The sequence below is a fragment of the Salmo trutta genome, chromosome 20, assembly GCF_901001165.1.
Source record: "Salmo trutta chromosome 20, fSalTru1.1, whole genome shotgun sequence".
Classification (NCBI taxonomy): domain Eukaryota; kingdom Metazoa; phylum Chordata; class Actinopteri; order Salmoniformes; family Salmonidae; genus Salmo; species Salmo trutta.
Genome location: NC_042976.1, coordinates 48,358,328 through 48,371,466, shown reverse-complemented (window position 1 = coordinate 48,371,466; position 13,139 = coordinate 48,358,328). Strand labels below are relative to the sequence as shown.

The 13,139-nt window shown below is 42.1% G+C and overlaps 1 protein-coding gene across 1 annotated transcript in view; it reads right to left on the bottom strand.

The window, feature by feature from the left end:
* Positions 1-13,139, bottom strand: part of tmeff2a (transmembrane protein with EGF-like and two follistatin-like domains 2a) — a 178,904-nt gene that overhangs the window by 86,740 nt on the left and 79,025 nt on the right. The window contains exon 4 of the mRNA XM_029703561.1: positions 10,225-10,251. Within this exon, the coding sequence (XP_029559421.1) occupies positions 10,225-10,251 (27 nt within the window). The remainder of the gene's footprint in view (positions 1-10,224; positions 10,252-13,139) is intronic.

Sequence of the window (13,139 nt, the reverse complement as noted above, 5' to 3'; positions counted from 1 at the left end):
AACAATTATTTTAAGAATTATAGATACAGATCTCCTATATGCACTCGCTATGTCAGATTTTAAAATAGCTTTTCGGTGAAAGCACATTTTGCAAAATTCTAAGTAGATAGCCCGGCATCACAGGGCTAGCTATTTAGACACCCACCAAGTTTAGCCCTCACCAAAGTCAGATTTACTATAAGAAAAATGTTATTACCTTACACACAATTAATCTTCTCCTTTCCCCCTTCTGATAACCAGGCGGCGAATCGCATCTCTGCATGTCTGGCAGACATATCAGTGTGGATGACGGATCACCACCTCAAGCTGAACCTCGGCAAGACGGAGCTGCTCTTCCTCCCGGGGAAGGACTGCCCGTTCCATGATCTCGCCATCACGGTTGACAACTCCCTTGTGTCCTCCTCCCAGAGTGCTAAGAACCTTGGCGTGATCCTGGACAACACCCTGTCGTTCTCCACTAACATCAAGGCGGTGACCCGATCCTGTAGGTTCATGCTCTACAACATTCGCAGAGTACGACCCTGCCTCACACAGGAAGCGACACAGGTCCTAATCCAGGCACTTGTCATCTCCCGTCTGGATTACTGCAACTCGCTGTTGGCTGGGCTCCCTGCCTGTGCCATTAAACCCCTACAACTCATCCAGAACGTCGCAGCCCGTCTGGTGTTCAACCTTCCCAAGTTCTCTCACGTCACCCCGCTCCTCCGCTCTCTCCACTGGCTTCCAGTTGAAGCTCGCATCCGCTACAAGACCATGGTGCTTGCCTACGGAGCTGTGAGGGGAACGGCACCTCCATACCTTCAGGCTCTGATCAGGCCCTACACCCAAACAAGGGCACTGCGTTCATCCACCTCTGGCCTGCTGGCCCCCCTACCTCTGAGGAAGCACGGTTCCCGCTCAGCCCAGTCCAAACTGTTCGCTGCTCTGGCACCCCAATGGTGGAACAAGCTCCCTCACGAAGCCAGGACAGCGGAGTCAATCACCACCTTCCGGAGACACCTGAAACCCCACCTCTTTAAGGAATACCTGGGATAGGATAAAGTAATCCTTCTAACCCCCTCCCCCTTAAAAGATTTAGATGCACTATTGTAAAGTGGTTGTTCCACTGGATATCATAAGGTGAATGGACCAATTTGTAAGTCGCTCTGGATAAGAGCGTCTGCTAAATGACTTAAATGTAATGTAAATGTCTTTGCTGTTCTTCGTCAGAATGCACTCCCAGGTCTTTTACTTCAATAACAAATGTTGGTTTGGTCCCAAATAATCCATAGTTATATCCAAATAGCGGCGTTTTGTTTGTGCGTTCAAGGCACTATCCGAAGGGTAAATAAGGGTGACGCGCCCGACGCGTTTCGTTACAAAAAATGTCTAAATATTCCATTACCGCACTTCGAAGCATGTCAACCGCTGTTTAAAATCAATTTTTATGCCATTTTTCTGGTAAAAAAGCGATAATATTCCGACCGGGAGTGGTTGTTTTCGTTCAAAGAGAGAGAAAGTAAACATGGAGTCGTCTCGTGCACGCGCGCGCCAGTCTCATTGTTCTCTGATCGACCACTTACAAAATGCGCTAATGTTTTTCAGCCAGGGCCTGCAAAGCCACCATTCAGGTTTCTGGCGCCTTCTGAGAGCTTATGGGAGCGTTAGAAAATGTCACGTCATGCCAGAGATCCCCTGTTTTGGTTAGAGATGATCAAGAAGGCCATGAAATGGTCAGAGAGAGCGCTTCCTGTTTGGAATCTTCTCAGGTTTTGGCCTGCCAAATGATTTCTGTTATACTCACAGACACCATTCAAACAGTTTTAGAAACTTTAGGGTGTTTTCTATCCAAATCAAACAATTATATGCATATTCTAGTTACTGGGCAGGAGTAGTAACCAGATTAAATCGGGTACGTTTTTTATCCGGCCGTGCAAATACTGCCCCCTAGCCCCAACAGGTTAAATTCGTATTTGTAGTATTAACTGCATCAATTACAGTAGGCAGGGTTCTCACAAAGTCCTTGAGGTGCTTAAAGTACTTGAATTTGGCACTCTGAAATTCAAGTACAGGAATACCTTAACATTTCTGACATTTTCTGAAGTAAAATGAGAGAACAGATAATGATCAAATAAGTTTATGAAAAATATTTGAAAAATGTATTGGTCTTGCAAATAAGCTTTCAGACAGACTACCATGTTTCATTTCCTTACGTGCTTCACTCTGTGGTTGTCAGGCGAGCTCGCTCATTACACCCACACTGCCACTCAGCCAGGCAGGCACAGAACTGACTGATTAGGCGCCGCCAAACGTCACATCAATAGCTAAAATTCCGGGAAAATTTAGGTTAAACCCTGCCTTTTTTGTGTATGGAACATTTCTAGGATATTTTATTTCAGCTCATGAAACATGGGACCAACACTTTACATGTTGCATTTAATATTTTCGTTAAGTGTAGTTTACCCACTTTTTTACAACTACACCACTGGACCCAACCAACCCACCCCGGGTAATGTGCAAAAAATGTGTCGGACTTTGACATTGCGAGCATGGGTGAATCGGCCCTGAAGAGCCACATGAAGGGGGAAAGACACAACGCTGCATCCTACACTGGCGCCAGTTCTACATTATGTGACTTTTTCTCTGCAACAACCTCCAGCGCTTTTTGCCAGTCGCCTCATTCACGAGGCGCCCGCAATATTCCACTTTATCAAGCGGCAGCTGTGCTTCTGCTGTTCTGGTAGCCGTTCACGGGCCGTTTTCCTCATACAGCCCACCCTTCTCCTGGACTGGCGACACTAAAGCTGCCAGTCGGAAGCATGACGCTTTTTCATAGCTATTAAGTAGTAGATTCCCAAATGCCCAATAAAACAGTAATTAAGCTGGAATTGTGTAGTAATGCAAATAGGAAATGTGTGTTCACCAGTAGGTATGTCCCAAAACTCTGCTCCTCACTACTCAAATTACAACATCATCAGTACTGACTTACCACTCATGTATGTAGTAAATAAGTAGTGGAACAACGTATTATTGATTAGAACTTGTCAGGTGGTGATGAATACTATGTTAGTTGTTTTTTTTTCATGAGGTTGTGGCGATATACTGTCATCTGGTGGCGCCTAGAAACAATTGCATAATATGAACTATTACAAATTGATGGTCCTTCAAAATAAATATTAGTGCTTGAAAAAGTATTTGAAAGTACTTGAATTTGACTTGCCACTGTCTGGCCTAGGACTTAAAAGTTGTAATTTGTTTGACAGACTTGATATGAGGTATGAACATATATATTTTTTCTCTTTTTAAAGAGCACATTGTGAATCAATAATAAAAGTCCCGGTCTGTAACTCTGAAGGTCTGGGTTCATGAACATGAGCACCCTTAATTTAAATGGTACATTAAAATGTATAATACATTTATTCAAAAAGGGGTAATGCTTACTTTTGAGATGTTAGGATGTGTCAACGAATATGAAATGGCGAGTGATGGACTGTATCAAGGTGGTTCGAAACCTTTGACACATGTATGCGTCCAAATGTGTTCATGGATTCTGACACAAGTGGGTCCGTTTCTCGGTGTGTCCAACTGTGTGTTGAAGTGTTGATACGGTCCGTATCGGACCTGGACACATTTGGATACTCATGGACATAATGCTGTGTTGGAATGTGCATCAAGACCTGTCTGATCTTGATACAGGGGTATTTTGCACAGTGCCACTCTGCAGAGCTGCCTCCAGAACAAGATTCATGTTGAAAAACGCTAACCTGCTCTTATTCTGTCGCTATCAATTGATTGAGCTATTCACTTAATGTAAAATAGAAGATGTTTAAACCCAGACAGCTTTTAGGGAAACACTTGTGTCCTCTAGTTGGGTTAAGCCACGGAAGATGAGTTTCCAGCAGTTAAAGCAAACACTATTCTGCATCGGTAGGCCTACTCTGTCTGTATTGGAAAGGTAGGCCTACATTTTGAAAGTACCATGCTTAGATTCATAATAACGTCGCAGATGCTTTTAATATAAAGTGTCTATACCGTATTTCCACCACTACTGTTGTCAATGGTGGTCTGCGAACCCACAACCTTCTGGCCCGCAGCCTTGTGTGCTATAAAAATCCCTTACAGGACGAAGAACAGTTTCTAAAACTGCATGTCTAAGTCTCTAGTCTCTCCTAGAAGTGAGGGTAAATAGTAGGCATGTTCTCTGCTATCCACTTTATGTGGGGGGCAGAATGACCAAATACAGACACCTCCCTTCCGGCCAAATACGTTCTGCTCCCAGATATCCAGCGAAATATAGCCCCATCCACCCCACAGGTTGACATTTATTGGGATTAGTCTTGTACTGGAGGCATTTTTTTTATTAGCTATATTGTACAAATTAGCTTTCGGTCTTAATTTAAAGTTACCGGTACCCCCTGTACATAGCCTCGATATTGTTATGTAATTTTATTGTCATTTAAAAAATAAAAATAAATACTTTAGTAAACATTTTCTTAACTCTATTTCTTGAACTTTACTGTTGGTTAAGGGCTTGTAAGTAAACATTTCAAGGTAAGGTCTACTACACCTGTTGTTACTTGGCGCATGTGACAAATAAAATTTGATTTGATTTTGAGTGTGATCCTGTATACAGCAGTGAGTAACTTGTTAAGCCCATGGCGTGTCATTACAGTATGTATTGACTATGGGAGATCAATTGAAATTGAATTCATATTTGGGTATCACACTTAATTCAAATGAATGGAGTGGAGGCGAATCCATATCGCTGTGGTTTCTGAATGATCATTTTATAAATCTTTCAGTTCAGCTATGGTATTTCAATGAACTTAAATGCATTGTTTGTCCTGCAATTATTCAACCCACACATCAGACACAATACTCATGTGGCCACATGCGCACATACACAAGTGCATTTACACACACACACACACACACACACACACACACACACACACACACACACACACTTTATACACACAGCTGTGTGTGTGTGTGTGTGTGTGTGTGTGTGTGTGTGTGTGTGTACAAGAGGCCATAATATGAACTAGACATTACAAGTACTATTTTACAAAAAATAGTTCACTAAGCTTCTTACAAAGGCCGAAAGATAGGAAGAATTATAAGAGAATAGAGTGAAAGAGGAGAGGAAAGGTAAAGAGAAAGACAAAGAAAAAGAGGAAGAGAGAGAGAGACATGGAGAATACCTTATCAATACTGATAACTAGGCAATAGACTGCTGCATTGGTCCCTACCAACCAGTGTTCTGAAAGGGCATCTGTAGTAATGAAGGAGTTTTTCACTGTTTAAATAGTTTCTCAATGAACCTAATAAGTTGTAAGATGATCTTTTCAGCACGATTAAGTACCTTTGGCTATGTGGACAGAGGTGGTTGGAAAATTTGGTAACAATAATATCACTATAACACAAAGTTGAAAGGTTCTTCATCCTAGACCTGGGTGTATGTTTTTGTTCTAGCCCACAACTAACGTGAATACCCCAAAGCTTTATGTGTCATAACTCTACATGTAGCCTTCATTGTACTGCGGCCCAATCCCAAACTAATCCCTTTGCCTAATGCCTAAGCCATTGTTGAACTAGGATCAATGAAGATATGATATGACAGCCACTTTTTGTCTTCAGTCTTTTTAGAGGACTCTATCAAATGTCCACTTGAGGCTTGAGAAGCCCCTGATAATATTGTAGTGTATTTTTTTCACCATCTCTACATTTATGTGCTATCAGACTGGTACGGAAGAGTCTTAGGACTAAGTTAAGAGAAAAAATAAATAAACGGTGATGGCTGGTGGTAGTTGGATAAAAAAAAGGCACAGATAGCACTTTAAAAAAGTGGCAATATTTCTAGAATAAAGTGGCAATATTTCCAGAATAAACTCAACATTTTTATAATAAAGTCGACATTTTGAGAATAAATGTATAGTTATATTTCAAGATTAAAGTATAAGATTTGGTTATTAATTGCGTCTCCCTGTTGCTGTGCGTGCCACAATTGAAATTCCGGAGTTAGATGACAGGTGAAACTATACTTTAGAATTGGCTTTAGTAACAAGGAAATCCTTGCTCTTTTAGCACTTAATAACCATATGATAATAAGTATTACTGTAGGACCTGGAAGAGGTTGTGCTGCAGATTGGAGGAACCACAGGAGGAACCACACAGACTTGGATGAGGTATTTCATGCAAATCTGTGTGGTTACATATAGGGAACAAAAATAAAAATGCAACACGCAACAATTTCAACGATTTTACTGTTACAGTTCCTATAAGGAAATCAGTCAATTGAAATAAATAAATGAGGCCTTATTTCACAAGTGGGCAAGGGCCAACCCACTTGAGATCCATGCCCAGCTAATCAGAATGAGTTTTCCCCTACAAAAGGGCTTTATTACAGCCAGAAATACTCCTCAGTTTCATCAGCTGTTCGGGTGGCTGGTCTCAGATGATCCCACTGGTGAAGAAGCCGGATGTGGAGGTCCTGGGCTGGCGTGGTTACACGTGGTCTGCGGTTGTGAGGTTGGTTGGACGTACTGCCATATTCTCTAAAACCACGTTGAAGGGGGCTTATGGTAGAGAAATTAACATTAAATTATGATCTGGCAACAGCTCTGGTGGACAATCCTGCAGTCAGCCTGCCAATTGCATGCTCCCTTAAAACTTGAGACATCTGTGGAACTTGAGATATTTCAGTGGCCTTTTATTGTCCCCATCACAAGGTGCACCTGTGTAATGATCATGCTGTTTAATCAGATATGCCACATCTGTCAGGTGGATGGATTATCTTGGCAAAGGTGAAATGTTCACTAACAGGGATGTTGTCACGTCCTGACCAGCAGAGGGAGTAATTTATTTAGTTTTGGTCAGGACGTGGCAGAGGGTTTGTGTTGTGTATGTTCTAGGGTCGTTTTCTATGGGTAGGTTGGGTGCTGGACTCTCAATTGGAGGCAGGTGTTTCTAGTTGCCTCTGATTGGGAGTCCTATAAATAGGTGTGTGTTTTTGTTTGTCACTTGTGGGTAGTTGTTTGAGAGCACTGCGTTTGTTGAGCCTGCTTCTCTGTTCCTGTCGTTAGTTTGTTTATTGTTTTTCCGTGGTGTTCGCATTATTATAAATAAATATGTTGAGCACGCAACCCGCTGCGCCTTGGTCCCATTCTCTCTTCCACGACAGCTGTGACAGATGTAAACAAATTTGTGCACAAAATTTGAGAAATACGATTTTTGTGCATATGTAAAAATTCTGGGATCTTTTATTTCAGCTCATGAAACATGGGACCAACACTTTACATGTTCCATTTATATTTTTGTTCAGTATACATAGGTAGAAACAGGTGGGTTGTATGTGTATGCAGCTGTGTGCGTGTTGGGTGGCAGAGATCTAATACATTTGTCCAAACACGCGCATGCTCACACACACACACACACACACACACACACACACACACACACACACACACACACACACACACACACACACACACACACACACACACACACACACACACACACACACACACACACACACACACACACACACACACACACACACACACACACACACACACACACACACACAAACGGTATCCCCAAAGCAATACCATTCTAACAGCCATGGTACGTTGTCAGAATACAAAGAGACATGAGTTGCGTGCATCAGTCCCTGTCATGGTGCCCTTCGAATTTGCTACAATGTTATCCTCAGTCCCTTGTGTATGCCAACACTTTCAATAGTATCTTGGAGAGTAACAGCTATCCCAGAAGACTATATGTCGAAACCGAAAGGGTAAATTACAAATGTGTGTGTAATTGCATGGTGTTTTATGTACACTTCCAATAAAGTAGTCTCATAGGCCATGCTTATAATCTTGCGAATGTAAGTCACGGATTGCGTGGAAAAGGATGGCGCGTCCCTGTTGGGCTCAAGGGCTGCCCCCAAACCGCTGTCATGGACCTTGCACTTGCATAGCCACAGGGCAGGGGGGTAGGAGTTTGGTTAAAGCCCCATCTGAGACAGTAATTTAACCTAACATGTCTAAACACTACCCTCTGTAAGGTGAACAAGTGGTAGCCTAAGTTAGCGGGATAGCTGAGACAAATAGCCTTTAACAGAGACGATGCCCCTGTTTTGGGATAACCTATGCATCCTTTGGTCCTCCCATTCTTGAAGACATCCCTGATAGATGGATAGTGAAAGGAGATATTATGCTAGGCTACCAACAGAGTCATGTCAGTGATTATTTCTTCATAGCCTAAATAGCCTATTATTGATTTAATAGGTCTATATTTAAATAAATGATTATTTCAATAAAGGGAGTATCCATCCATGAATATATTCAAACAGTGCCTAAGATTAGCTGCTTTGTGCATGCAGGAGTTGTCCTTGGGTTGCCTCTCCTCCCACAGACACGTTTGCATAAAATCCCTGCTTCATTGTTTATTCCTCCCACATACGTTGGATAGGCCTATAATTTACTTTCACTTGCCCACTGTATGATATATTTTTTGCCTTAGCACTACACAGCTGATTCAAATAATCAAAGCTTGATGATGAGTTGGTTACTTGAAGGAACTCCCCTCATCTGGTTGTCTAGGTCTTAATTGAAAGGCAAAACCAAAAACCCACAGACACTCGGCCCTCAGTAGAATGAGTTTTACACCCCTGCCCTACAGGGTCACAGATTAGTCATGGTTTGAGTAATGACTACAAGATATATTTTGTGCAATAGGTTTCCTCAAAAGTTTTGAGTAATGACAGCACATTGGGGTTTACAGTGTGTGTGTGTCCAAATCTCCTTATCTATATTTCAATCGGGACCTACCAGACTACCATAAACAGCTCTGAGATTCATCGTCGGCCATTAAAAGACATTCGATTTTTATTGGGGGATGTTCTTGTGTTAGTGCCTCTGTACTACTCTAACCCCATTTTATAACTGTCTTTACCTTCTTTTTACCCATACACTGCCGTATTTTCTCTATCCCTTCTTCCTGCCATCCTCACCTTTCTATTATTTCTCCATCTATCTCTACCTCCTCCTTATCACTGTCAACCCTCCCTCCATCTTTTTCTATCACTCTACCTCCATTCTCGCTCTCTGCCTCCTGCTTCCTCCCTTTCTTTATCTCTCTTCCTCATCTCTATGGTAATTTCTGTCTTATTTCACTGGTTGACCTCCCACCCTCTTCATTTCCGCTTCTCTCTGTCTGTCTCTCATTTGGAGGTCCATAGGCAGAGTGCAATCTGTTTATCATATCTGGCTCCGGGATACTTGTTATTCCTCCATCCACATGCACTAATGAACACACTTGCATGGACAAACCCACATACACACACAGGAACACACACATGTGAGCACATACGAACGAGAGCGCACACACATGCACGCACGCAAACACACAAATCAACATACATGAGCTAAACAAACACATGTATATACAGAAAATCCAGCTAAAAGAATTACATCTCTTTAGCACAGATACACACAAGCGTGTATGCTCGTACCTACACCTTTCCTGTCACCTACTCCAAAGCTTCCCATTCCTTTCTACTTTTATCCCAGATCTGCCACCATACAGGTTGTACCAGCAACATTAGGAGGAGGGGGAGTGTGAAGAGAGGGGTAAAGAGAGAGAGAGGGTGATGGAGAGAGAGAGAGTTAGGTGGATGAGAGAGAGATTGAGAGAGAGATGGAGAGGAAGAGGAAGCAAGCAACACACTCCAGAGAAGGGACTAATTTCCTGTTTCTCTCACCAGGCTCTGTGACCATAGCTGCATCCCAAATGGCAACATGTTCCACTACTTATGGGCCCTGGTCAAATGTAGTGCACTATATTGGGAATAAGGTGTCATTTGCATGGTACAGGGGTTTGCTAAGCATCTTAGAGTGTTCTTACTGTTTACATGCATGATTATTTAGTTATTGCATGGTGTGTGCGTCAGGATGTGTCTGCATGTCTGAGAGAATACAAACAAGTGCGTGTGTTTGTGTGTGTGTGTGTTTATGTTCTAGAGCGCGTTTGTTTGTTCATTTGTCCATGCAGTGTGTTTATTGAGCGCGTGTGCGTGCATGTTTGTGAATATGCATTCGTTCCCCATCTGAATATGTTATGTGAAAGCTCACTTCCAAGTAGTGTGTCATGGCCAGTCTTGTTTCTAAGCAAGGAGAATGAGTACAGAAACAACAGTAAATGAAAATGAAAACGAATGAAGAGAAAAGAGTAGAGCGATCTTACCGTCATCTCCGGAGCCTGACCCCGCATCTGTGAGAGAGAGAGTGAGAAAGAGGGGTTGAGAGAAGGAGAGTGAGAGAATTAAAGACAACATCTGAGAATGGTTTGTGACAACAGATGAACCAAGCCTCCTGCTAAACAACTATTGTGTGTGTGCATTGGTTAATCACAACCTCACAATCACAAAATGATATCTTCCAATCTATCATCGTCTTTGTATACACTTGCTCAATATGGTTGTGTGGTATATCATTCCATCTGTATGCCCATTCGAATCCTGCTGCATCCTTGTACAGCGTCCTCCAAGACATCTAGCATACACTGTTGTTTAGTGATATGCCTCTGAAAGGGATACTGATGGCCACTTATTGGAGCTGCTGCAGTGGTAACATGAGAAGCAGCAGACCACTATGCTAAACCGACTAGAGGAGAAAGCAGACATTCACTCCCACCATGTTCATTATGCACCAAACAGGAGAAAATGGTCTGAAACAGGGAAGCAGTACATGGACTTATCCAATAAGAAACGTTCATTTTCATTTAATGTTGCAAATTGTTAAATAACGTTTGTTACAGTGTGCCTTAATGAACACGACCCAGGTATCCGTTGTAAAGCTAGAGGCAAACCTGATAAGCCTAAAAACGAGGACCCCTAGTTAACCATCTTTATTCTTTACCGTAAACCTTACGACATACTGTCTGTCAATGAGAGAAAACAAATAAGACAATACTTTGGAGAATCATAATTGTTTTATTTTTTAATTTCACCTTTATTTTTAACAAGGAGACCCTATTGAGATAAAGACACCATTTTACTGGGGAGGAGAGGAACACCAGGGGAAAGTTATTAACCTTGCTGTGCCTCACTGTACCTCAGACACCCAAGGCTATGTTGCATTACTCTCACTCTATCACACACACGCACAGACTGACACACTAACACACACACTTAAAATGTACTATTTGAGAATGCATATACACTGATAAAAACAGAAAATGTGAGAGGGAGAAAGAGCAGAGAGACTCGCTGTGTCCGAATATCCGTACTTGCATTCAGAATAGTAATCCGTTAAATGTAACCGATTACAGAGAAAATGTAACTGTAATCACTTACTAGTGCTGAGCGATTAACCGAAATTTCGGTTATTTTTTGTTTTTTTACCAACTAATTGACCGATGTCTGTTCAATTATTTGAATTCCATTTCTTTCCATTTTTTTTCTGTGAGCTCAATGCGCATTTTCTCTAGAAATATTGTAAATCAGATCAAATCCGAACCGTGCGATCTATTAGGGAGCTGTGGTTTCCATCAGGCCAATATCCGACAAAGATTTGCACAGAAAATGTGGTTAACCCACACTGCCCTCAAACCAAGGCACGCTGTCTGCTAATTATCCATAGGCTATGTTTCAACTTGTCAATTTCAAATGATTTTCTAAAAAGTTATATTTCGTAAAGTATTTAGACACCTTAACTTTTTCCACATTTTGATATGTTACAGCCTTTTTCTAAAATATATTTTTAAATTATTTTTATTATGAAATATCACATTTACATAAGTATTCAGACCCTTTACTCAGTACTTGTTGAAGCACCTTTGGCAGTGATTACAGCCTCGAGTCTTCTAGGGTATGACGCTACAAGCTTGGCCATCCGGTTTGATGGGGAGGGTCTCTGCACAGCTATTTTCAGGTCTCTCCAGATATGTTCTTTTGGTTTAAAGTCTGGCTGGGCCACTCAAGGACATTCAGAGACTTGTTCCGAAGCCAGTCCGGCGCTGTCTTGACTGTGTGCTTAGGGTCGTTGTCCTGTTGGAAGGTGAACCTTTGCCCCAGTCTGAGGCCCTGAGCGCTCTGGAGCAGGTTTTTGTAAAGGATCTCTCTGTACTTTGCTCTGTTCATCTTTCTCTCAATCCTGTCTCGTCTCCCAGTCACTCCTGCTGAAAAACATCCCCACATCACGATGCTACCACCACCATGCTTCACCGTAGGGATGGTGCCAGGTTTCCTCCAGACGTGACACTTGGCATTCCGGTGAAAGAGTTCAATCTGGGTTTCATCAGACCAGAGAATCTTGATTTTCATGGTCTGAGAGTCCTTTAGATGCCTTTTGCAAACTCCAAGCGGGCTGTCATGTGCATTTTACTGAGGAGTGGATTCTGTCTGGCCACTCTACCATAAAGGCCTGATTGGTGGAATGCTGCAAAGATGGTTGTCTTTCTGGAAGGTTCTCCCATCTCCACAGAGGAACACTGGAGCTCGGTTTCTTGGTCACCTCTGTGACCAAGGCCCTTCTCCCCCGATTGCTCAGTTTGGCAGGGCGGTTTGCTCTAGGAAGAGTATTGGTGGTTCCAAACTTCTTTCTTTTAAGAATGATGGAAGCCACTGTGTTCTTGGGGACTGTCAATGCTGCAGAAATGTTTAGGTCCCCTTCCCCAGATCTGTGCCTCGACAAAATCCTGGGACGGAGCTCTACAGACAATTCCTTTGACCTCATGGCTTGGTTTTTGCTCTGACATGCACTGTCAACTGTGGGACTTTATATCGACAGGTGTGTGCCTTTCCAAATCATGTTACAATCAATTGAATTTACCAGAGACGGACTCCAATGAAGTTGTAGAAACATCAACGATGATCAATGGAAACAGGATGCACCTGATCTCAATTTCGAGTCTCACAGCAAAGGGTCTGAATACTTATGTAAATAAGGTATTTCTGTTTTTATTTTTAAATCATTTGCAAACATTTCTAAAAACCTGGATTTGCTTTGTCATTATGGGGTATTGTGTGTAGATTGATGAGGAATTTATTTTATTTAATCCATTTTATAATAAGGATGTAATGGGGAAAAAGTGGTTGCAATCCTTTCCGAATACACTGTATATTTCCATATTTCTAAGTCCTATGAAGATCAATGGGT